Below are 26,421 nucleotides of genomic sequence, written 5' to 3' on the forward strand. Positions count from 1 at the left end.
AGGTGGTGGAGTCCCCAGCCCTGGAGGTGCTCAAGAAATCTGTGGCCACGGCATGTAAGGTCATGGTTTAGTGGCCATGGTGGTGCTGAGCTGAAGGTTGGACTGGATGATCATCTCTGATTCTATGGTCTCTGGAGGTGCCTTCCAACCCCTACCATTCTATGGTTCTATGCAAGGCACAGCCTCTGTGTTCCTCCAGCAAGCAGCTCTGGATGCAGAAGGGGCTGTGGGGAAATCTGCTGGATTTCTCTGCTCACCAAACATGACTTAATAAGGGGTCTGGGGGCATCCCCACTCGTCTGGCAGCTCTGCGAGGAGCCAGGCACGGCAGTGATTCAACCAGCTAAAAATACAGCCCTGCAGGCACAAGTCTGCCTGCACAGCACCTGAGTCACCGAGGGCTGGAGGGAGCTTGTGAGCCAAGGCTCAGTCCTTTCATTCACTACAGCCACGGCCAAGCAGAAACCTTCTCACTGCGCCCTGCTTAAACTCTGCCTCCCCTCCTCTCGTTTCACTCGAGCACATTTAGGCTCTTTCCAGGCTGAAAAACCTTTTGTTGGGCTTGGGTTTCAGTCCTGTGGCTGTCAGCTTTGAAACTCAGACCTGAAAGATTAGAAGCCGCTGTTGCTGAAGCTGTTTATCCATCTCCAAGGTGACAGAGCGGCGGCAGCGGCGCTCCGCGGGACGGCCGGCAGCGAGCAGCGGCTTGGATGCTTTGGGGAAAAGCCTAATTGCTCACCACCTGTCTGCAGGTTCTCCAGCTGCAAAACAAGGTTGTGAGGAGGGGCCTGACGCTGCATCTGCCTCGAAGCACCAGCTCTGAATGGGGAAAACTCATCCCTCTTTCATCCCGGGAGGGTAACCTCAGCTCTCATTCATTAGGCAATGGAAAAAAACAAAGAGAGGGAAGCTGGCTGGGCTCTGCCTGACACAATTTCCACTTGCTTTGGACATTACTAATTATAGGCATCTTTATTTTCGACCTCTGATTACAGACTCTTTGCACATCCACTCTGAACTGCAAAGCCAGCCTCTCTTCTCTGCCGGGCTTGGGAGGAACCTTAAGCCTTGCCCGAAAGCCACCGCCCACACTCCTCTGAGCTGAGCCCGAGAAGGAAGATCAAAACAGGGAGAGAATTTGCTTAAACATGCTCAATTTTGTTTCCTTCTTTAGCAAGGACCACAGATTGAGGGCAACAGTCCAGGTGAGGGTGTGATGTAAGCTCTTTTCCATGCATGTTAGGAGATGAGCTCACTCCTGTGCGAGGCAGCCTGAGCGAGGCTGTTCTGACTGGCGCTGTGTCCTCGGGGCCCAGATGCTGAAAGGCAGCTGCTGTTTGGATGGGGGAGATTAAACATGCCTGCACAGCACCGTGCTGGGGGCTCATCTCTGCAAGGGGAAGAAAAATGACACTTCAGGAACCCAGCCAGCACCATCACCTCCTAGAGAGGCACTGCAATGCCAGGGCAAACTTCCCTAACTCGATAAAACGAGGCCGGCGCAGGATGCAAACCGCTGAGCTTCGAAGCGCTGCTGCGCTGCTCCCCGAGGGGCCAGCTCTGTCTGCACACACACACACACACAGAGGCAAGTGTGTGAGAAGCGATACTGCAGCACCAGAGGTGTGAAATTTCTGATGCAATCAGCCCCAAAGCTGCTCTGACCTTACTGTTGTGCTGCTCACACAAAGGGTTAAGCAGCTGCGGGCCATACCCTCGGCTCCATCCCCGGCTCCCTACCTGATAGGATCTGCAGCCAAGCCACCACTTTTATTGCCTGCCTGCAGGCAGCAGGAAACTTTAGTCTTCTCTGAACACCATTTGAAACATCACTGCCTCCAGCAAGGGGAAACCGAGATGTTAATTGAACCGAGCAGCCCAGAAGGGAGAGGAAATACACCACCCCCACCCCGCCCCTTTGTTAGCTGCAGGATTAGCACATCCCCAGCACATCCCCAGCACATCCCCAGCACATCCCCAGCACATCGCGGCAGGAAGCAGGAGGGAGCTCGAGGTCTACTTTGCACTCTTCTGCACCTGGATGTCACAACCACCTTCGTGGTACACAATCATTTGTGAACAACTTTCTACTTCTATGCCTGAATTAAAACATCTCCTGGTCGCACTGCTCCTGCAGACAGCAGGTTTGCAGTAGACCTCCAAGCCCCTGCCCTTCTGCCCCCTCTCAGCAAATCCTGGCTTGAACACCCCCCAAAGAATCTTTACAAAGCTGCAGAAGCAAACCGGAGCAGATCTGCACAAGCAGCAGCAGAAGTGGGAAGGGAGTCTGCAGGAGTCCACCTGGAGCCCAGCTGAGCCTGCTGGGGCCTTGAGGCTTCAGAGCATGGCAACAGTCACTAGAATCTGAGCTGGGAATTTCATGCTGAAGCAGCAGCTTCCCTGGGCCCATTCCAGTGTCTCACCAACCCCTATTGTAAAGATACTCACACCTTAATCACAGAACAGTGTGGGTTGGAAAAGACCTCTAAGATGACCCAGTCCAGCCATTAACCTCAGCACCACCATGGCCACCAAACCATGGCCCCAGGTGCCATGGCCACAGGTTTCTTGAGCATACCCAGGGATGGGGGCTCCACCACCTCCCTGGGCAGCCTGTGCCAGTGCCTGACCACTCTTGCAGCAAAGAAATTTCTCCTCATCTCCACCATAACCCTCCTCTGGCACAATTCCAGGCCATTCCCTCTCCATCCATCACCTGAGACAAGGGAGAAGAGACCACCTGGCTCCGACCTCCTCTCAGGGAGCTGTAGAGAGCAATGAGGTCTCCCCTCAGCCTCCTCTTCTCCAGACTAGCCAACCCCAGTACCCTTCACCAGCTGCCTTGCCCTTCTCTGGACATGCTCCAGCACCTCCTGGGTTTGTCAAGGCAGCAAACCCAGAGCTGTCAAAGCTGGTTAAGCCTCTAGAACACAACACCCAGCTGTGTGGCGACACCACCATCCAGCCCTGGAAGGTGAATCAATACCAATCTCAGCTTGTGGCACACCAAGCAGTGCTCCTGGAGCCCAGGAGGGCTGTCTGGAAAACAACTGAGCTGTGAGGGGAAGCTTCAGCTCATGAGGCCTCAAGGCAGGCAGTGCTGGGTCTGGCAGCTCCAGGAACGCTAAGGGTCAGGCCAGGCCATGCTCCATTATGCCCTAGAGGGCACTGCCTGGTCGGTCAGGCCGAGCCTGCTGCTTAGTCAAAGCTTCAGTGTGATTAACTTTCTGCTCTTCCACTGTGAAAAACATTCAATAACCTGATTTCTGTGGTGGCTTTAGTGTGTCACAGCAGCTGGGTTCAGAAGGACACAAAGAGATGGTTATAAAAATACCTTTGGTGCTGCTGTCAGAAGGCAAATCCCACCCAGGCCTTCTGTGCTCTGTCACCTGGGCAAAGCACAACCACCCTGCAGGGTTGGAGCCTCCAGCTGGGTCCAGCCAAGGAGTCAGCAAAACTACACTGCAGTAAGGCACCAAGAAACGCTGCACATCACCTCCCTGGTCCTGCATGGGGATGGGGGAGGTATCAGAACAGCAGCCAGGAGAGGGGGATCCTGCAGAAGGGAATGGGGATGGGATGATGTCTCTGAGACTGCAATTGGATGCCATGGGAGGAGCAGAGAGAGGGATGGAGGACTCATGGCAGAAGTGGGGTTTGGTCTCCTAAAAGTCCTGCTAGGAAGCTCTTAGTGGTGGATTCTGCTGTGCTGGGTTAACAGTTGGCCTAGAGCTGCCCAGAGAAATTGTAGACACCTCATCCCTGGAGGTGTTCAAGACCAGCCTCAAGCAACCTGGGCTGGTGAGAGGTGTCCCTGCCCATGGCAGGGGCTGGAACTGGATGAGCTTTAGGGTCCCTTCTGACTCAAACCATTCAATGATTCCAACTGATGATCAACCATCAGGAGTGCAGCACACACAGCACTGCCTTGGAGCCAGGTTTATGGATCTCATTTTGCAGCATAAGAAGCACCCAGTGCTAAGCTTTGTGGCAGCCTTGTTCAAAACCATAGCTTTGTAATTGCTACCTAATACCACAGCAGCTAAGACATGCCTCAGAGATTAAGAGTCTGAGACTCTGCAAGGACAGAAACACCGAGGGGCAGAATGGCAGCCCCAAGACCTAGCCCCAAGACCTTCCTACTTGCTCTACTCTGCTCTGAAAACTCTTGGCAAGGGGAGGGGGGAAAAAAAGGGAGAAAGAGGAGGAGCTGGGGAGATGCTGGACAGAAACACCCAGGTGTTGTAGGAGAGGGTTGAGAGGAGTTGAACGCCGAAGCCTTTCAGCTGCAGGAGCAAACATCTGCTGCCCACAAGCAGCACTCTCCCGCCAGGCCCTGCAAGACCTCCCGAGGAGATTTCCAGTCCCAGCCTGGACCTCATTCACTTCAGGCTGTGTTTAGGGGAAGCTTCCCTTTCCTTTCCACCTTGTTTACAAACTCACACACCAAAATCAACTTGCCTCCCTCCCCAAACAAACAAACGTTGCCTTCTTCCTCCTCTGTGTGCTCCCCAGCTCTGCTCTGACACTCGGCAAATAAACCTCTCAGACACATCTGCTGCTGAGCTGCTGACTGCTGTAGAAGAATGACAGATGGAAGACCTCTCTCCTGCCTCATTTTTGGCAGCTCTGCACTCAGGAGAGCCTGAGGACACTAAATGTGCCATCATTCTTCATTAACCTGGATCCCAATGATGCATCTCTTGCAGAGAGTGATGAGCTGGGAGGTGTCTCAGGCCTTGCAGAAGGCTTTGGTTTGGGCCAAGCTGCTTCATTTGGGGCTGGAACATCTCGCTCATGAGGAGAGGCTGAGACACCTGGAGAAGAGGAGGCTGCCAGGGGACCTTATCCATGTCTACAACTATCTGAAGGGTGGCTGTCAGGAGCATAGGGCAAGGCTCTTTTCAGTGATCCCCAGTGACAGGGTGAGGAGCAATGGATGGAAACTCAGCCACAGGAAATTCCATCTCAATAGGAAAATGATTTGGTTGTTTTCCTGTGAGGCTGCTGGAGGCCTGGAGCAGGCTGCCCAGAGAAGCTGTGGAGTCTCCTCCTCTGGAGAGCTTCAAAACCCACCTGGACCTGGCCTAAGTGGTCCTGATTTCCAAGGGGGTTGGACTCAGCTGCTCTTTCAAAACCTCAAATAGTCCTACAGGAAGGCTGCAGGGAGACTTTTCCTGAGGGTGTCCAGAGACAGGCCAAGGGGGAATGGTTTGAAGCTGAGGGAGAACAGGGTTAGGCTGGAGCTGAGGAGGGTGGTGAAGCTCTGGAACAGGTCAGCCAGGGAGGTTGTGGAAGCTTCCTCCCTGAGGGTGTTGAAGGCCAGGTTGGATGAGGCCCTGAGCAGCTGAGTCTGGTTGAGAGGTGTCCCTGCCCACGGTGGGGAGGTTGGAGATGATGATCTCTGAGGTCCCTTCCAATCTGAGCCACTCTGTGATGAGAAGTACCAACATTCAAAGCCGCAAGAACCTTCCAGTTCAGGTTTTATGAGACACCTCTTTCCACCCAGGAAAGTTAATTCAAGTCAAGGTGAAGGCTGGAGACTCACACCCATGCCTCCCAGTGAAGCCCCTACACAGCAAGGCAGGCAGGGATTTGGAGCTCCTAAATTCTTCCTAGCAGAGAGATCACCTCATCAGTTTTCCAACATTAAGTCTCCTGGGCTTACTTGATAAAATTACTGGCCCAGCAATGAGATGATCTATTTGGCAACCATGTTATGCTTGGAGGTAAAAAAGAAACCCCATTTTCATCTCTAATAGCCATAAATCACTTCATTTGCAGACCACAGCCTGGGGACTTGGGGCCAAGCTAGTGATAGGATTTCTCCTCTGTTTGCACCATGTCAGCATCTGCTCTCTGCACGGGAAAACAAAAAGCTGCCCAAGGCCATTGCAGCACTTTCACACCCTAAGCCCCTCAAATCCCAAAGAGCCTGCCCAGCTCAGGGAGTTCCCAGCACACCACACTGTCTGCTTCCTCCTGGTTTAGTACTGAGGCTGTCTAGGTGACTCTGACAGCCCTGACTGCTGGAGCAGCTCTTTTTCACCTTCACACAGACACAAACCACTTCTTTAGTTGAAAAGCTGAAGTCAGATGCTCCAAGGCTTCTTTGAGGCAGTGATCATGTGGCAGAAAGATGAGCATGCAAGGTGGACATCAGAAGGATGTCCTCCTCTCCCTAGATGTGCTGCTCAGTCACACTGTGGTTTTCACTGTGCCCAAGGAACCAGCCCTGGCAGTGATGTGGGTTACATTTCAATGCACATTTACTGCTCCACACAGACAGTGACTGGTGGAAAGTGTCCCTGCCCAAGGCAGGGGGGTTGGAACTAAATGATCTTTAAGGTCCCTTCCAACCCAAAGCAGTCTATGAAGCTATGAAACAGTCACCTCGGGGTAAAAGCAGCCAAGCCTGAGAAAGGTCACCACAGGAAGAGGGGAAATTCTGCTGCAGATAGGAGAGCAAAAGATGCTGCTTTCAGAGCATGCCAGGGGCTGAACAGAGCTCACTTACTGCAGATGAGAGTTCAGATTGCATTTTGGAGGTCTAATCTGAGATGCAGAGGCTCATCACATTGCTGGGGGCAACCGGCTCCAGAGAGCATCAGTGGCACAGGAGGAAGCTTCCACCAAATCACCATCACTCTTCCTTGAGTGCCCGTCTCCTGGCTGGGTATTAGCATGCCAATCTCTTTTATCTTAACCTCAGCCTCTCGATTCACTGCCACAGAAGCACAGGCCAGGAAGGGAACCCCAGGGTTCAAGGCCATTCTCTTGCTGGGTCATAAAACTCACAGTGCCACCATAACACACAAAAGGTCACCCAGAGGGACCTGCTGGGAAGCCCAGAGGAGGCAACCAACCAGAGGAGCAAAGCCCTGAGACAAAGAAGGAGACGTCCTGGGAATGTTGGGTTCGTCCCCTCCAGTGCTGTTAATTCACAGAGCAGCTCGCTGGAGCTGCTCCTGAGTGGTGCCCCCAGCCTGTACAAAGCAGAGCCCGGAAGGTCTGCGCCGGAGCCCAGCTGCGGCCAGCGCTCCGCACGCTGGCGGCTCCGGCTGCAGGCGTGCCCAGCGTGCGGCGGCAGCGCTGCTGTGCCATCCCCCATTGTTCCGGCCCCCGGGATGCAGGCAGGCACAGCCAGGGCTGCCGCGGGGGGCTGCGGAGCAAACGGCCTGCATGCAGAGCGGCTGAGCAGCCAGGGGAGGAGCCAAGGGGCAGATCGGTCCAGGGTCAGGCTCCTTTTAATCAGGCTGAAAGGCTTTGCTGCGGGGGGGGGGGGCAGGCCCCCCAGCCCCCAGGCCCATCATTCATGCTGCTTTCTTAATTAGCGGCAAGTGGACAACGGCTGTCAGTAGCCCGGAGGCCAGAGAGTTATAGGCCGACGGTGGTGAGCGCTAAGGACAGAGCCTTAGCTGAGCAGAGCCGGGCACAGAATCACAGGAGGTTAGGGGCTGGAAGGGACTGATTGCTGCTGCCAGCTGTGCCAGCGGGCGACTCAACACCACTGGAAGCAGTAAAATGCATCATTAGGACGTCCCACTGCCCATCTGTTAATGACAAATTGCCATCACCCTGCTTCAACTCCTTCAAAACACCCAAGCTTCCCCCAGCTTTGGCTGCAGCCTCCCCGGGAAGCACAGCTCTGGAGCAGTCTCCTGAGGCCTGTCTGGCAGTTCTGCCAGTTCCAAAAATACTCCTGAGCTTGAACCCACACAAGGGAAGCTGGGCTGAAGGGGGAAGCATCCCCCCCAGGCTGCCAGTAGACTAGCAACACATCTGAAAACCCTCATCAGATGAAGTGCTTAATTAACAGCTCAAGACTTGGAGACTCTGGAAACGAGGAGAATCATCTGGGAAATGTCCTGGCCTCCCACAACAGAAATGACAACCTCCAAGCCAAGAAAAGAGCAGAGAGTTTGGAGGGTGGGAGCCCATCCCATCACACCCAGTACCAGCCTCATCACCCCCATCCCCAGAGGATGTGAGGAGAGATCTGCAACTCCATCCCAGACTCCTGAGCCTTTGTGAGAGCTTGGGATCAGCATGAGCAGGAGGCTGAGCCCTGCAGAGCACTCTCATGTAAATGGCTGAGAGATGCTTGTGGGGAGGAGCTGATGCGAAGCTTGCTGTGCACGAACCTGCTCACCCTCGCCTTGGGGAAGGTGCCAGAGGCAGGGCCACAAAGGGCAGTGCTTGGAGAAGGCCTCGACAGACAGCAACCCAGACTTGGCCAGCAGAGCTCGGCTGAAGCTTTGCTGCTCGCTCTGCTCCTCTAGGTGGCATGCTCTGTGCACGCATCACCTGCACCTTCCCGCCCGCTCTCACCACCCGATGGGATCCTGAACCACTCAAAGCCATGACCTCTGAACACCCCACTCACAGAGAACACAGTTCCAGTGATCAACTGGAAAGCCCACAGAAGCTTATGGGGAAGCAGACATCAGCTGACCCAAGCGACACGTTAAATCACGGCAGTAAATGCAGCGAGGGCAGAAGCTGTCCTCACCATTGTCACCTCACTCCAGACAGCACTCTTCCACCACCACCACCCATCAGGAGGTCAAAAGTACAGAATGCAGGCTTGCACAATGCTCTGAACTTGCACAGCATGACAGAGTTTCCCTTTTGATTCATGCCATAAATGCAGCAAGGGAAACTGAATCTTCTTCTCCCAGTGAGCCATTTCCCACTGCCACCACCCTCAGCAGCCCCGGCCTGAGCACCGCCCTCAGCAGCAGGAGCAGCTCTGCTGCTAGGGCAAGATGTGGATGTGTGTTCCCTTCCTGGGACATCTATTTGCTGGCACATCCCTAAACATCTCCAGGACAGCCCTGCTGAGTCAAACCCTTGTGACACAGGCCCTCAGACAGGAACATGAGTGGGTGAAAAGCGGAGCGAAATCGAGGGCAGGGAGAGGTGACAAAGAAGAAATCACATCCTGGTGTCACAGACAACAAGGAACAACACCAAATGAAGAGCAGCTCGAAGCCAGAGCCCAGCTGTAGAGTGGAGGAAGTAACTGCCTGGGCTGGAAGCATCTCAGCAGCTTTGCTAGGAAGCAGTGATGTTGGGTTGGCTCACACCACACAGCAGCCAGAGGTGAAAGGGTTTTCCCCTTCAGCAGCTTATCTCTGCACACTCAGCTCCCAGACAGGTTCACATCTGAGCACTTCTTGCTCACTCCTTCTATCTGTGAGCCAAAGGTCAGCAGTTCAGCTCCAGCCACCCAGGCCCAGGTAGAGCCCACTGGGGGCCAGCACCTCCCTGGCTGCTCCCAGCCAGCCCAGAGCAGTTTGGAGCAGAGGAATCCTTTCTTTGCCAGAAAATTCACCAAAACATCTCAGAATGCAAACCAAGCCTCCTGATGGACAGCTATGGAAATCTCTGCATTAGTCTTGACAGAAGGCAGCTCCATGACTAAAACCAGAGCCAGACTGTAACAAGGACTAGATCACAGAATGGATGGGGTTGGAATGGACCTCTGGAGATCATCCAGTCTAACCCCCCTGCCAGAGCAGCATCACTCAGGGCAGGGCACACAGGAACACATCCAGGTGTGTCTTGAAAGTCTCCAGAGGAGGAGACTCCACAACCTCTCTGGGCAGCCTGCTCCAGGGCTCCAGCAGCCTCCCACCACAGAAGTTTCTCCTTGTGTTCAAGCGGAACTTCCTGGGTTCCAGCTTGTACCTGCTGTTCCTCGTCCTATTAAAGCTGATCTTTAAAGGTCCCTTCCAACCCAATGCATTCCATGAAATAAGTCCCAGCTCCCTGTTCAGAGAGCCAAGGCCAGGCAGCTGACAGCACTGCAAGGCTGTGCCCAGTCTAATACCAGCCCTGGTAAAACCCAGTCTAAGCAACACTGGTGCTACACTGCCAGGCAATGCTAAAACCAGGGGGGCAGCTGAGATGCCTGCTCATGGAAACTGCCACCTTGACCCAAGAGAGGAGAAAGCAAAGAAATCTGTAGCCTGGAGCCAGAGTGTGGGGAGTGTCCAGACAAGCCTCTACAGATCTGAACCAGCCTGAAGTTAAATACCTCTCTGTAAACTCTCCTACAGCCCTGGACACCAGAGGAACCAGGAGCTTCCCCCCCACACACTATGAGATTCTGAGCAAGTGGAAATGTGAAAGGAGCTCTTGCTGGAGCTTCACCACCCTTTGCTGCTGAGCATTCCAGCTCCTGCTGCTTCCTTCTGATATTAAAGCCCTGACAAGATCCCTCATAGGTCTTACTCAGGCTGAACAGCTGCTCTGGCAACTGCTGCACTCAGCATGGACTTCCTGCCCTGAAAGCAACTCCCAGATCTCTGCCCAGCACATCAGACTCCCTGCAAAACAATTCAGGATAGGGCTCAGATATCAGCTGGCTCCTGACACTCCCTTCACCAAGGGTCACACCCTCCAGCACAGCTCAGAATGGAATTGCTGAAGAGGAAGACGTTTCACCCAAGTTTCCCAGGCTCAAAACTGCTCTGGGGCTGACATTGTTCTGCTAAAAGAATGAAGACCTGAGGCCAAATTGTGTTTCCTGCAGCCCCTTCCGGGACTGGCACCAGAAAACCAGCCTGGGCTTTCCTTTCACGCTCCTGGGGCTCTCTGACACAGCAGGACTCCAGCATTTGGAGAGCAAATCAATTAGCAGTGCTGCAGGTTATGGAATCACAGAATCTTTAAGGCTGGACAAGCCCTCTAAGGCCAAGCTCAACCTCCTACCCAACAGCTTCATGGCCGCTTGACCATGTCCTGAAGGGCCACATCTATTCCTCTCTTCAACCCTCCCAGGGGTGGGGACTCCACCACCTCCCTGGGCAGAGTGTTCCAATGCCTCACCACTCTTGCAGGGAAGAAACTCTTCCTCACCTCCAACCTAAACCTTTTGTGGCACAGCTTGAGGCCACTTCCTCTTGTCCTGGCATTAGTTACCTGCAAGAAGAGGCCAACACCCACCTCACTCCAACTTCCTTCCAGGTAGAGCTGTAGACAGCAATGAGGTCTCCTAATGATTATGATTTCCCCTCCTGTGAGCATCTCCTGTAGCACCAACCAGACCTTCTGCCAGCTGAGAGGAGGTCTGGAACCCTTTGGATGCTGACTTTGTGCTGCAGACAGATGCTGAGTCCTCAAGCAGAGATCTCCTCCTGTAGCCAGGCTGCTTACAACGCTGCCACAGTGAGCCATGGTGTCAGGACAAACATCATTGTATTAATTGCATCTGTTGATTAACCAGCCCAAGAATGGCCTGGTTTCAATCCCAGCCTTTCTAAGCCAGCACTGGAGTGCTGCAGTAAGTGTTGAGAGGGATGAGTCAACAGATAAAACACAACAGCATTTGTAAGGGACTCTGGCTGGAGTAACTCGATAAGCTACACAGAGTGCTGCTCTTTATGGACAGAGCTGGCTCAGGCAGTCCTCAGCTTGGTTTTATCTATCAGGCTTGGTTTTTGCAAGCTCTCCAGGGCAAGCCAGGCAAACACACAGGTCCTGTTACCTTGGCAAAGGGGAAAGATGGGGAGAGAGCTGCAAGCGGTCTCAAAATAGCTTAGAAAGAGGTATTAGATGCCAGCCCTCCTCATGTGGGGAGCTTCCAATGGCTCTCCTCTGCTTTGTGAAGGCTTTCCTTGACCCTGGGGAGTGAAAAAGGCCTCACACCCCACAGGTAAATACAGCACTGGGGACTCAGGGGTCAGGCCAAGGCAGGAAGCAGTGGAGGTGCAGCACTGTCAGGCCTCTGCTGCTGCTCTCCCCGGTGCCACGTAAGGTCAGGAGATTCAGGTTACTGAAAGAATTCCAGTTTAAACCTGATACCTCTCTCAGCCCAAACCATCTGCAAGCCATCTTTTAAGGCTGAGATAATTCCTCCCCAGGGAATTATCCACTAATCAGTTTTTATCTCCCAGCTCAGGCCCTCATGCTTGCAGCTAGTCAAGAGCTCAGCCTCGCAAAGCTTTCGGTCCCTCCTCTTCCCCCCAGGGGCTATGGAAGCAGAGAGGTCTCCCACAGGGTGGGCTTTAAAATCCCCTTGCTGGCAACTCCCCCACAAAAGGCAGGTCTGGGCTAAGGAAACTGGCACCAATTTACCAGCCAACAGAAACTGCACAGCCAAGGCAGAGAGAGACACAAAGCAAGGCTTCACCTTTGCTGGGCTGGGTCTCAGCTCCTGGTGTCCTCCTGCCCAGGGAACCAAGGTGTGGATTTGCCTCTCCAGGATTCTCTGAAGTAGGATAAAAACTAAGCAAAAGTAGAATGCACAGGAGGGAAAGAGGGAGGCAAGGACTCCAGTGTTCCCTCCCCCCACACACACAGGCACAGAAGGAGGTCAGCACTGACTTTTTGGCTCTTGAAGCACACTCAGGCTGTTCTGTTCAATATTTGTCACAGCCAAGTGTGAAACTCAAGAGGAGCATGTGGTCCAGTGAGTAAACACCCTGGCTTCTGCAAGTCCCTCTCCCCTACTTATTATAGCTCATCCTTTTGCTGCAGCCCTGCCCTGCTCCAGCAAAGCATCTCAGACGCAGCCACTGCTCATCTGCTGTGAAACTGGCTCCTTCCATTCCCTCACCCACAGCAGCATGAAATTCAGGGACATCTCCATCTCCCAGAGCAGGTATCCCTGTTCTGCAGGGGCTTCACAAGAAGAGGAGCCCTGGTCAGGCCACATCTGGAGTGTTGTGTCCAGTTCTGGGCCCCTCAGTTCAAGAAGGGCCTCAGGAAACTGCTTGAGAGAGTTCAGCACAGAGCTGCTGCAGGCAGTGGAACATCTCCCTGTGAGCACAGGCTGAGGGTGCTGGGAGCAGAGGAGCCTGAGGGCTGCCCTCATTGCTGGGGATAAAGATGTGCAGGGCTGGAGCCAGGCTCTGCTCAGGGATGGCCAAGGACAGCACAAGGGGCACTGGGTGCCAGCTGGAGCAGAGGAGGTGCCACAGGAACAGAAGGGAAAACTTTGTCCCTGTGAGAGCGACAGAGGCCTGGAGCAGGCTGCCCAGAGAGGTGGTGGAGAATGAATCTCTCTGGAGGTATTCCAAACCCACCTGGATGTGCTCCTGTGTGCCCTGCCCTGGGTGACCCTGCTCTGGCAGGGGGGTTGGCCTGGCTGATCTCTGGAGGTCCCTTCCAAGCCCTACTATTCTGTGATCCATGCAAAGCCCTCCAAAAGCCAGGCAGAGGTCCTGGTCTCCTGCACCTCACCCAGAAGCCAAAGCCATGACTGCAACCCCTGCAGCTGGCAGCAGCACACACAGCAAGGTGATCAGCCTGGTCTGGCTGATTTTCAGTTTTGAGGAGCATCTCAAAGGAAAGCCAACCCCCAAATCAAACAGCCCTCAGCTGAGCTGCTTCTGAGCAGCACATTGTTGAACTGGCCAAAAGCATCCTCCTTCACCCACTGCAAAAGAGCCACTCTGGAGCTTCTTCAGCTGGCATGGCTGAGGGTAAAGGGCATTTCCCAGCTGTACACAGGAGGGTATTTTGGGAGAGAGAGAGAGATGGTTTTCATTCCCCCTGGTGCATTTAATAACATCTAAACATCACAGCTTAAAATAATCCTGGCAGACAAAGCAGGTCAGACCTTCCTCTCCCATACAACCATGTCACAAGCAAGTCTCTGCCCTCTCCTTGGGTAAAAGAGCAGGGATGGAGCAAAAGAAACCATTCACACCCCAGAGCTGAAGCCTCCCTCCCCAGGCCCATTTGTTTCACTCTGTGAGCACTGACAGCTGAGTAATGCAAACTGCTGCAGACACAGGGCTCTTCAAGGCACCAGCAGTTAATAAACCACAACCACAGCTGCAAAAATATGAAGGGATTTTAACTAAATGGCTCCTTCAAGGGCAGAGGACTGCAGGAAGAGGCAGGTTTTGTGCTTTGTTATCATCCCAGAGGTTAAGATCACAACTTGGAGCAGCAGCACAAAGCAGAGCTATTTTCCCTGGCTATCAGCTGGTTCTGTGATTTGCAGATAAGCTCAGCTGCCAGCGAGAATCAGAGAGTCCTTGTGGCTGGAAAAGCCCTTTAAGCTCATCCAGTCCAGCCATTCTCTAACCCTGCCAGGGCTGGGGCTAAACCATGGCCCTCAGCACCACATCTCTGCCTCTTTAAACCCCTACAGGGATGGGGATTTGACCACCTCCCTGGGCAGCCTGTGCCAGGCATTGAGAACTCTTTCAGGGAAGCATTTTCTTCTACTATCCAACCTAAACCCCTCCCTGGAGCAACTTGAGGCCACTTCCTCTTGTCCTACCACTTGTTCCTTGGGAGAAGAGACCAATCCCCACCTCAATCCAACCTCCTTTCAGGGAGCTGTAGAGAGCATAAGGTCTCCTCTCAGCCTTCTCTTCTCCACACTAAACACCCCCAGCAACCTCAGCTGCTCCTCCCCAGCCCTGCTCTCCAGACCCTTCCCCAGCTTAGTTGCCCTTCTCTGGGCCTGCTCCAGCCCCTCAATGTCCTTCTTGGAGTGAGGGGCCCAAAATTGAACCCAGCACTCCAGGTGTGGCAGAGAAGCAAGACCCCATGATGGGCAAGAGGAAAGGTCCTTCCTGAGCCTCAGAGAGAGCCCAGAGGGGGATATCCCTCAGGTATTTCCTTCTTTTTGCCTTCTCTAGCATCTTAGCTTTAGCAAGGACAGAAGGTGCAAAATGCCCATTTGGGAGGTAACCCTGGGCACAGAGCCTTGTGCTCAGCTGCCAGGGAAGCATTTTTCCCCTTACACACAGAGTAAAAAGCCACAACCACCCCAGGCCATGAGGGAGGCTACAGCAAAAGCTGGAACTTGGTGCTGGCCAGGCTGCCAGGCAGAATGAAGCTCAGAGAAGCTCTCCTGTGTATCACTTGTGGTAGAGCTGATGTCTCCAGGGAGCCCTAGAAGTGAAATGCATACCTCAGACTGGAGGTCTAATGAACAAGGCTGTAATTCAGGATCACAGCAAAGAGTCAGAGCTGCCAATGCATATTGAAAGGATTTATACACAGCTCTTAGCCCAGACAGCCAGGAGCAAACCCATCTGTGCTTCAAGACTACCTGGAAATACACACAGACAGCAGGGAGAGCCAAACTCTCTCTTTGCAGGTTGCATGGACGCTGGAGATGCAATTCCAAGCAGTAAACACCAGCCCCTGCCCATCAGAGATCTGCCATCAGGCTTCACAGATGACTTCAGGTGACCTCTGCAAGGATATCTACACAGCCAGCCCAGCCCCTGCACACAGCACTGCTCCACACCTCCTCCAAGGCCCTGGGAATGCACTGAGGAGCTCCACCTGAACCTGGAGGCAGAGCTCCCCAGCTCCTCAAACTTAGCATTCTTGAACAGAATTCAGTTGAAAGTTTCTCTAATGAGAAAAATAAGATGGGGGCAAACAAATGGACCCAAAGAGAGCTGCTGAAGCCCTCTGGATGTGAAGCTGCAGCACACACTGCTGCCAGCAGTGAGGTGTGAGGCTCAGAGATTCAGAGGATGATTCAGGTTGGAAGGGACCTTAAAGCTCATCCAGTTCCAAGCCCCTGCCAGAGGCAGGGACACCTCCCACCAGCCCAGCTTGCTCAAGGCCTCATCCAGCCTGGCCTTGAACACCTCCAGGCAGGAGGCAGCCACAGCCTCCCTGGGCAGCCTGCTCCAGTGTCTCCCCAGCCTCACTGTAAGGAATTTCTTCCCATCTCCAGTCTCAATCTCCCCTCTACCAGCTTCAATCCATTGCCCCTGATCCTGGCACTCCCAGCCCTTGTCACAACTCCCTCCCCAGCTCTCCTGTAGCTCCTGCAGGTACTGGAAGGCTGCTCTGAGGTCTCCCTGGAGCCTTCTCCAGGCTGAACAGCCCCAATTCCCTCATCCTGTCCTCACAGGGGTGGTTCTCCAGCCCTCTGATCATCTTTGTGGCCTCCTCTGGACCTGCTCCATGTCCTTCTCATGCTGGGAATGTCAGAACTGGATGCAGTGCTCCAGGTGGTTCTATTCTTTCAGAACCCCTTCCCCCTTGTCCTGCTGGTTGTGCTGTGAAGGGAACCATCCACACTTGACTCTCCCCATCCCCAAGCTGACAAACTGCAGTCAATGCAGAGCATAGAAGATGCTATCACCCAAGCAAAACTGTGGCTTGACACCACTGAAGGCCTCTGTTGGATTCAGTGAGCAGTGCTGCCTGGAATTGGTTGGAATGCACTCTCCAAGCAGAACTAACACATTGATTCCCCTGGGTGCCCTTTGTTACATCATCTTTGGGTCCTAAAGGAAACTTTCTAAATATGGAATGAGTTCCTGAGGCTGTTTTACCACCTCCTGGGCAGCCTGGACAGGGCAGGCAGGCAGCCTGAGAAGCACAAAGCAAAGCATCAAAAGGGAGGGCATAAAACAATGCACTGTGATCACACTCCTTTTAATTAGGAGCTATTATTAATTAGCAAAGACTACCTACAACACACAGCTTATCAGATCTGGAACTACACCTTCAGTCCCTGAGGAAAATCCCATCAAGGTTTAACCAACCAACCACACTGCAGCAGCTGTTACCCCAACTTTACCAACTAGTCCTTGATTTTAGCCTCTACTGATTTTTTCCCCCCCCTTTCTTTCCAGGAGCCTAGGAAAACCAAACCAAAGGGAATTCTCACCCATCCTCCTTCAAACCCCAAGATTTTGCTACATGGGAAGGATGAAATTAAAGCTCTTGTTCAGCATCTAAATGGGGCTGGTTCAATGGATGTGTTAAGCAGGCAACAAAGGGCATCCCCCCCATGAAGCCTTCAGAGAGGAAGGCTGAGAGCAGGGCAGTGCAGGCAGGCTGCAGCCTTTCTCCCTCAGCAGAATAAGGAATCAGAACTTCCTCAGAGGCACTGACAGCCACATCAAGAGGTTAACTCGAGTCACAAAATGCTCTGACACCAGAAAAGCTCCACACAAAGCAGCAGTGCCCAGCACCCAGGTAAAAGAAGGTAAAGCAAAGGGTGGATCTGCTGGATTCCCAGAGCCCCCAGCCCCAGCAGGGGGAAATGTCTTTGGGTGCCACTCCTGCTCAGCCAGCCCTGAGGACGTGGCCAGGCCCTTGTGTGTGGGGGGAGGCTGGGTTGTGGTTGGCCTTGGGGTCTTTTCCAGCCAGGTGATTCTGTGACTCCATATCCATCCATCCAGCACCAATTGTGTTGGAGAGCTCTCCAAACTGCTCAGCCACTTGGTTTGGTGGCCATGGTGGCCTCAGGACTCAATGACTTTAGAGGTCTTTCAAAACTGAAACAATTCCCTGACCTTTTGCTTCTGCCTGCTGCTGCTCACCTCTGCCTTGCTCTCAGCCTGCACTCCTCACCTGAGAAGCTGCAGGGGTTGAGCCAGGGCAGCAGGGAACACAGCAAACAGGGACTGCTTGGGAGCTGCAGAGCTTTAACTGCAACACACAACACAAGCAAAAGCAGAACCAACAACCTTCTCCACAGAGGACCTGGGGATATCCTTTCTCTCCCCCAGAGAGGAAACTGCTTGCCCTGTCAGTGCCAGCATCACAGCACAAGAGGAGCTCAGAATGTGCTCTGCAGAGGGATGCTGTGGGCCAGGTCCTGCAGCTGTGCTCCTGCAGCAGCCTGAACAGCAGCAGTGCAGAACATTCCTTTGGCAGCAGGTCCCAGCCTGCAGGATCCCTGCAGCTCTTCCTGACTGCTGAAATCCATCTCCTGTCTCTGTGCCTCGGAACAGGCTCCTGTGAAGTCTGCTGGCAGCCTCCTCCCTGCCCACTGTCCCTGCTGTCCTCTCTCTGTCTTCTCCTGCCTGCTCTACTTGCACGCAACTTAGCTCTCCCCTCCCTCCTCCCCTGACATCTGGAGGCTGAGCATCCTCCTGCTCCTTTCCTACTCCTTCCATCAACATCTCCACCTCTGATGTCCCTTTACCCTTCTCTGGCCACCTTCTCACACACCTTGGAGCTCTGGGGCTGCAAAGGTGAGTACATCTGGTTTTCCTCCAGCCAGCTCTCCCTTTTTCCTCTAATCTCTACTTAAACTCAAATATTGAATCCAGTTCTGGTGTCCCCAGGAGAAGAGGACACAGAGCTGCTGGAGTGAGTCCAGAGGAGGCCACAAAGACGATCCAAGGGCTGGAGCAGCTCTGCTGTCACCACAGGCTGAGGGAGCTGGGGGTGTGCAGCCTGGAGAAGACTCCAGGGGAACGTTGGAGCCTTCCAGTACCTGAAGGGATCCTGCAGGAAGGCTCCAGAGGGACTTTTCCTGAGGGTGTCTAGAGACAGGCCAAGGGGGGAACAGTTTCCATTCCCCATTTTCCCTTGTCCTGTCTCTAGACACAGCCAAAGCCAAGAGAATTTCAGCTGAGGCATCAACTGCAACTCAAAGCTTCCAAGAAGATGAACAAAACTCCAAGGAAACCTGGAATAAAACCCCCCAGTTACATACTGAGTGCCTTCCCCAGACAGGGACACTCAGGCTCCTTCCACTCCTGCAGTGCACTGCAACAAGCACAGCCAGTGCTGACAGCCTGCAGGGCTCTCACAGGTGAAGAGATTCTCACTGCAGCTGAAGCAGCAGAGCCAGGTGAGGACCACTTGTGTTACCACCTTGACTGACAGGGAACTTCCACTCATCCCTCTGCTAGGAAGAATTCCCACCACAGAGACCCCCACCAGAGGCATATTTAGCCCTTGTGGGTCAAGGAAAAGGACTGCTTGCACTGGAAATAACTTCAGCACTTGTCTCCAGTTTCTGCTTCTCAGGGGCTAAGGCAGGACCCAGCTGCTTCACATTCCTCCAAGCTTCAGCTGTCTTTTTTCCCCTCCACTCCTCATCCACTTTCTTCTTACAACTGCTGCAACCATCTCAGTCTCGCAGCAGTTATCCCACAGGCTGCACTGGTGAGCACTCCAGGCTCAGAGCTGTGTTTGGCATGGAGCTCCCACAAAGCTGAGGATTCTCTGGCCTCCTGAGCTGTTCCTATTTTGCCACTTCCCTTTTATGAGTGGAAGTCCTCCTGGGATTGCCCTGAGATGTTTACAACACCAACACTAAAGGATGAGACTTCAGAGGTGAAGTTGCTCATCAGGCACACACTTATCATGGGATGGTGGAGGCTGGAAGGGACCTTCACAGACCACTGAGAACTGCTTTTATGAGTAAAAGGTGAAGGCAAAAGCATTTTCAGTCTGCTGGGAACAAGCACATGCAGCTGAGTCCTGAGCAGCCCAGACTGCACCATCTCAAGCAGGCCTCAGTAGTTTCCAGGGGATATGGAAACCCTGCAAGAAATGACAGGATGAAGATAGAAAACATCAGGTAGAAGAAACCCTCAAAGTGTGGCAGCCACATGTTCTTTGGGTTTAATAAAGGGTGCTCCTGGACAGGCCTGCTTCATGGAGGAGCTTTTGGGTTAGACCTGAGAGCATCCAACTGCTGCTTGATTCTCCCTGATCTGGTGCAGAACAGTCCAGCCCTGGAGCACATAAATCCATCAGGTAAATACAGGAATTCCTGGATTGCCATGGCAACAGGAGAGCCAGGCAGAAGCTGTGACCTTCTCTACTCCTTCTTGGCATCCCTAGTTTGGCTTTTAGCTCAAAACTATCCAACTAACTAGGGCAGGAACAAAGACTTCCTGATAGTGCAGATGAAAAGTCACAGTTCAGGGGAGAGCAAACCCGGGGCTGGGGACCACTCCTTCTGCTCCAGTCACTGAGGGCTCTGCTTTGGAAAAGTATTTGGAAGTCTGTGGCTGGAGCCAGACAAAGCAGTGAACACAAACCACACCGACCTGCTCTCCACTACCAGATGGTTCCTCTGCTCTCCAAAGCACTGCTTTGAATTGCTCTACAGTGACCCTTCTGTTGATTAAAGAGCAGCACTGAGAGGCTCCAGAGGGAGCCTTGTCTGCTCCTCCTTGGTGGACAGGATGGAAGCTGTTATCTCTACTCATTCATGATTGCTTTTTATGAAGTGCCAACAAGGTGTTTCATTTGCAGGCCCAGGGAGCAGATGCATGGAAGGCCTCCAGGGATCTCAGCCTACAAGGTAACCCTCCCTTCCCCAGCAGCCTGACCAGGCTCCAAGCTTGGAAGGGCTCAAAGCCAGCCTGGATGAGGCCTTGAGCAACCTAGGGGGAGGTGTCCCTGCCCATGGCAGGGGGGATTTGGAACTGGGTGATCTTTCAGATCCTTTCCAACCCAAACCACTGTAGGAATCTATCACTCTGTGACAGGAGAGTCCAAGCCAAGCCCAAGCCCACTGCAAAGCTTGCCAGGATGGTTTGCTATCAAGCAACAGCCTCTCTTTTATTTACAGCATCACGGAGTTTGCCTCTATTTCCGTTCCCAGGAGAAGAAAACAAACTGAAACGGACACAAGCAGGCAGACCTCAGACCTGGCAGCCTTTGCTTCAGGACTCTCTCTCCTTTGTTCTGCTACTGTATACATTTTGACAAATATTACCCCAGGATTGCTGTGGTGTTTGTTTGGTGACGCCATTCACCAAGCTGCTTGTGTCAAGCAGGAGTTCAAACACTCAGGAACAGCAATCAAGACTCAAACAGCTGGCTTCCAGCCCTCCTCCACTCCCCTGCCCTGGCTCTTCCCCTCCACTTTACATTTGGACTGGAGTTCTGTTTTCTTGTAAGCACCCTTCACAGGGTCACAGAACCACAGAAAGGGAGGGATTGGAAGGGAGCTCTGGAGATGGAGCTCAACCCCCCCTGCCAGAGCAGGGTCACCCAGGGCAGGGCACCCACACAGGAATGCATCCAGGTGGGGCTTGAAAGCCTCCAGAGATGGAGACTCCACAACCTCTCTGGGCAGCCTGCTGCAGGGCTCCAGCAGCCTCACAGCAAAAACTGTTCTCTCACGTTGAGGTGGAACTTCCAGCTTGTATCCCTTGCCCCTGGAGGGAGACTGGCACCTGGAAAAGGCCTCTAAGGTCATCAAGTCCAACCTTCTACCCAACGTGCCCACGACCACTGGACTATGTCCCAAAGTGCCACATCTGCTCCTTAAAGAATCACAGAACATTAGGGGATGGAAGGGACCTCCAGAGGTCACCAAGTCCAACCCCCCTGAAAGAGATGAAAGCTCCAGCAGCTGAAGGAGGGCAGCTCCCCAGCCCCACAGCTGCTCTCCCTCTCAAAGCACCACCAGGAAACACACCCAGCAGAAAGAGCTCTGCACCAGAGCTTCACCCACTGCCCTTCACAGCACTGACCTGGGGCTGGCTCCTGCATGCAGCCTCCAGCTCCTCAGTGCGTGGCAAGCTCAGGCTGTGCAGTGCAGGGGGGGTCTGTGTGCTGCTTTTGGCCTTTCTGCTCTCCTGTTTACGGAGCCCTGCTGTGTCTGTGTGTGTCTGGAGTCATCTCCCTGCCTGGCAGCTCCTCAGGCTGCTGTGCTGCTCTGCAGTTATATTTACTACTCTCACAGGGTTATTTACTGCACATGAATAAACAAACCATGATCACTTATTTATGTGTCTGTCACTGCTGTCTGCACAGCCAGCAGCACCTACCAAAAGCCCAACCCAAACCCATCTGCCAAAAGCCCAACCCAAACCCACCCCCCAAACTCCCAACCCAAACCCACCCCCCCCAAACTCCCAACCCAAACCCACCCCCCAAACTCCCAACCCAAACCCACCCCCCCAAACTCCCAACCCAAACCCACCCCCCCAAACTCCCACCCCAAACCCACCCCCGAAACTCCCAACCCAAACCCACCCCCGAAACTCCCAACCCAAACCCACCCCCCCCAAACTCCCAACCCAAACCCACCCCCGAAACTCCCAACCCAAACCCACCCCCCCCAAACTCCCAACCCAAACCCACCCCCCCCAAACTCCCAACCCAAACCCACCCCCCCCAAACTCCCAACCCAAACCCACCCCCCCCAAACTCCCAACCCAAACCCACCCCCCCCAAACTCCCAACCCAAACCCACCCCCCCCAAACTCCCAACCCAAACCCACCCCCCCCAAACTCCCAACCCAAACCCACCCCCCCAAACTCCCAACCCAAACCCACCCACCCCAAACTCCCAACCCAAACCCACCCCCCCAAACTCCCAACCCAAACCCACCCCCCAAACTCCCAACCCAAACCCACCCCTAGCACAAACAGCACCACAGAATTGCCTAGATTGGAAGAGACCTTCGAGTCCAATCATTCCTCTAACACTGACAAGCCCTTGACCAAACCATGGCCCCAAGCACCACACCTACAAGACTCTTCAATGTCCCCAGGGATGGGCACTCCACCACCAGCCTGTTCCACTGCCTGAGAGCCATTTCAGTGAAGAAACTCTTCCTAATGTCCAACCTAAACTTCGCCTGGTGCAACCTGAGGACATCTCCTCTTATTCCATCACTTGCTACTTGGCTAAACAGGCTGACCAACCCCCCCCCCCACTGCAGCCTCCTTCCAGGGAGCTGCAGAGAGCAATGAGGTCTCTCCTCAGCTTCCTCTTCTCCAGACTAAACAACCCCAGGTCCTTCAGCTGCTCCTCATCAGCCCTGTTCTACCAGACCCTTCCCCAGCTTCATTGCCCTTCTCTGAGCACACTCCAGCACCTCAGTGTCCTGAAGTGGCTGGCCCCAGGTCCCTGTGTGCTGCTACCACCTCCCTTCCTCAGCACACACCTCCTGGACAAACAGTTGCAGTGATGTTCAAGTAAAGCACTGAGAAAACAAAACCAGAAGCCCAAGGCAAAGCACTGTGCTTCAGGGCTGTGTGAGGGACCACACATGGGATGACCCTGTGATATTTCTGGCCTCCCATCCGTGCCGTGGTGGGAAGCACACTTGTTAGACTCAGCGCTAGGAGCTGGAACGATGCCTGCACTCACTGCCAGCCTGCTTCTCCCCAGGGCTGCTCCAGAACCCAGAGCATGGGAGAACAGACACAGAACAAGACCAGGATCAAATGATCCTGGTGAGACCACACCTGGAATACTGCATCCAGTTCTGGGCTGCTGCCCAATTCAAGAGAGACAGAGACCAGCTGGAGAGAGTCCAACAGAGGCTACGAGGATGAGTGCAGGACTTGAACATCTCTGCTGTGAGGAGAAGCTGAGAGACCTGGGGCTGTTTTGTCTTGAGAGAGCTGAGAGGGGACCTTATTTATGTCTATAAATAATTGAGGGGTTGGTGTCAAGATGTCAGGTTGGTGTCAGGCTCTTTCTGGTGGTACCTAGTAAAAGGACAAGGAACAGCAGGTACAAGCTGGAACTCAGGAGGTTCTACCTCGATGTGAGGAGAAACTTCTTTGGTGTGAAGGTGCTGGAACCCTGGAGCAGGCTGCTCAGAGAGGTGGTGGAGTCTCCTTCTCTGGAAGCTTTCAAGACCCACCTGGATGTGTTCCTGTGTGCCCTGCCCTGGGTGATGCTGCTCAGGCAGGGGGTTGGACTCACTGCTCTCCAGAGGTCCCTTCCAACCCCTACCACTCTGTGATTCCCTGATCACAGAAGAACAAATCCAGATACAGAACAAAACCAGGATCAAATGATCCAACCCAGACAGCACTGCTCCCAGCTTCCCTCCTTCACTCACTCCTTCCTGAGTGCCTGGATGCTGTCCTGGGTAGCCTGACCACTGCACCTCACCCACCCTGACTCCAACTGCTCCCCCAGTTGCAAGCTGCCAAGCTGTTCCTCACACAATAACACATCCAAAACAGCATTGATTTATTCCCCCCACCCCACCCCTCTGCTAATTAAATGCAACATAATTAAACTAAATAACTTCACTGCTTGATTTGCAAAGCACTAATTGGATCTTTAAACGTACTGCTCCCGCTACATGGGGGGAAAAAAAAAACCAACAGAGGCATTCAAAGCATCTAAAGTGACAACTGAGAACCAGCCACGACTCCAGCAGCACGGAGAGACAATTTGAGCCCAGCCTGAGCCTTTCCTTCTGAGCGCAGAAGGCATCTCGGCAGCCTCCCCCGGCGCCGGGCGAGCACTCCAGGCAAGGGGAGAGGTAAAAACGAGCAAGTTCCCTCTGACATTTGCCCAGGACTCATCTTTGTTCACCATGCACAGCCACCAGCAGAGGAAAGTTGGAGAAGTTGCCATTAATCAGCGCGGGTAGGCCCCGAAGCGCCGCAGTGCCCAGGCTCCGCTGATGCTCTGCTGCATGGGAGGGATGGCAGCGTGCGGGGAAACCAACGAGGAGCGGGGGGAGAAAGGGAGAAAGCAGAGGGGCAGACAAAAAGCCTGAGCCGTGGTGCGCCCGGGCAGCCCCGGAGCAGCCGGCGGCAGCGGAGCCGCCGGGCACAGCATCCCCCCCCGCGCCGCTCCGGGCCCAGCCCCGGGCCCCGCAACGCCGTGACCGGACCCCTGCGCCGGCCCCGGCCGCCGAAACCCGCGGGGCACGCCGAGGGGGCCCTGCCCACCTCCCCCGGCCGCACCGGGCCGCGCCAGGCCCGCGGCCGGCGGCTCCGGTAGCTCCGTTGGCTCCGGCGGGCCGCGGCGGCGGGGAGGCGCTGAGCGGCAGGCGGGGAGCGCGCCCACCCCGCCGGGCCCCCCCGCCGCCGCCGCCGGGGCCTCCCGCGGCGCCGCAGCCGCTCACCTGCTTTCTCGATCTTGCCGGACATGTCGGGGCCGGGGCTCGGCGCTCAGGCCCGGCCGCACAGGTAGCCGGTTGGAGCGGCCGCGGCGCGGGGCTGGCAGCCGCCGCCGCCGCCTTCCCCTTCCCTCCGTCTCTCCTGCCTGCTGAGGGCCGAGCGGCCGCTATCCGGGAGAGGCGCTGCTGCCGCGGCGGCCTGCAGAGCTCCGGTGGTGGCGGCGGCGGCGCAGGCAGCGCCCGCCCCCCGCCCGCTCCGCCGGGCCGCCAGGGGGAAGAGGCGGCCCGGGGGCTCCCGCCGCGCGCGCGCCGCGCCGGCCCGCAGCGCCCCCTGCCGGCCGCGCCGGGCAACCACCGCCGGCTCTCAACGGCAGGGGCGGCGCCGGCGGCCGGGCAGGGCTCCGCCTACCGCCGCGGCTCGGGAGGCGCCGGGCGGCCGGGGCGGGGAGGGCCGGGGCGGGGAGCGCCGCTGCGGCCGCGGCCGCTCTGCCCCGGGCTCCGCCGAGGGCATGGGGGAACCCTCAAAGGAAGTGGCTGTGCAGCGACAGAATGGCTTTGGTCGGGAGAGCCCCCTGAGATCGATGGAGTCCAACCGGTACCGCAGCACCGCCGGGGCACCGCCGAACCGTGTCCCACCCTGGCTTTTAAATACCTCCAAGCGTCTTCAGGCAGCCTGGTCCAGGGCTGGACAACCCTTTTGGAGAAGAAATTGTTCCTTGTGTTTTGGAGGGGATGGCCCTAGGCACCAAGGAGTGGATTCTGAGCCTATCTGAAAATTGACTCATTTCTACAACTTAATTAGGGCAACTTAATCACGGTGGCGCCTTGACTTGCAGCCAGTGCCCTGTGCTAGGATGCCAATAAACCTCTGAAGCCTCGAGAGCCCGCAGAGGCTGTTTACAACCCCCTGAGAGGAGGTTGGAGCCAGGTGGGGGTTGGTCACTTCTCCAAGGAACAAGCAACAGGACAAAAGAAAATGGTCTCAAGTTTCCTCCGGGTAGTGGCAGGTTGGACATTAGATGATAGTTCTCGACTGAAAGGGTTCTCAAACTCAGGAACAGGCTGCCCAGGGAGGTGGTTAAATCCCCATCCATGGAAGTATTTAAAAGCTGCAGAGGTGTGGTGCTGAGGGCCATGGTTTAGCACAGCCTTAGTGCAGTTAAAGAATGGTTGGACTGGATGATCTTAAAGGTCTTTTCCAACCTAAATGATCCTGTGATCCATCCAATGAATCATCCAGGAGGCTGCTGTTTGGCAGAATCCACACACAGCTTTCAGAGGAACTTGGTCAGCTGCTTGCAGCCCTTCACTCACCTAGGGCTGGCCACGAGCTCTAGGAGTCACAGATTGCATTGGCTTGGAAGGGAGCCTCAAAGCTCATCTTGTCCAACCCCCCTGCAGTCAGCAGGGACACCTCCACCTAGGTCAGGCTGCTCAGGGCCACACCAAGTCTGGTGAGGACATCTCTAAGAGAGGAAGTGTGTTTCTCTCCTTAATTCTTTGTGTGTGTAGAGTTCCTGGGTGCCTTTGCTTAATAAACCCAAAGGAAACAAAGTATTTGGGGACAGATTCTTCTCTCCCTCACCCTGGTGTAAAGGTGGCTGCTGTGTAGCCACGCTGAGCTGACTCACTCCTATTGGGGATAGTAACTGGGAGCTGTAGTGGTTGATGCTGGTGTAAGCAGCCCTGGCTGTGAGTACACACAGGAAGCAGAGGGGTGAGGTAAGAAGCTGCTATTCTTACACCCTGCGCTTTCAGGCTTGGGTGAGGAAGAAGCCTGTGTGCAATAATGTGAGATATGAACAGAACAGCTCCTAAATTGGAAGGTCTTTTCATAGCCTCTGTTATAAAAAGCCCTGTTCTGCCCAGGATGTGTTGCCTCCGGGGGATGCTGGAG

General features: G+C 54.6%; 1 protein-coding gene across 1 annotated transcript in view; it reads right to left on the reverse strand.

The window, feature by feature from the left end:
- The window catches only part of RAPGEF1 (Rap guanine nucleotide exchange factor 1), an 85,898-nt gene extending 61,145 nt beyond the window's left edge, over positions 1-24,753 (reverse strand). The window contains exon 1 of the mRNA XM_054174238.1: positions 24,531-24,753. Coding sequence (XP_054030213.1) covers positions 24,531-24,555 — 25 coding nt within the window. The 5' untranslated portion in view covers positions 24,556-24,753. The remainder of the gene's footprint in view (positions 1-24,530) is intronic.
- Positions 24,754-26,421: the final 1,668 nt, after the last annotated feature.

The sequence above is a fragment of the Dryobates pubescens genome, chromosome 29 (genome assembly GCF_014839835.1).
Source record: "Dryobates pubescens isolate bDryPub1 chromosome 29, bDryPub1.pri, whole genome shotgun sequence".
NCBI classification, from domain to species: Eukaryota; Metazoa; Chordata; class Aves; order Piciformes; family Picidae; genus Dryobates; species Dryobates pubescens.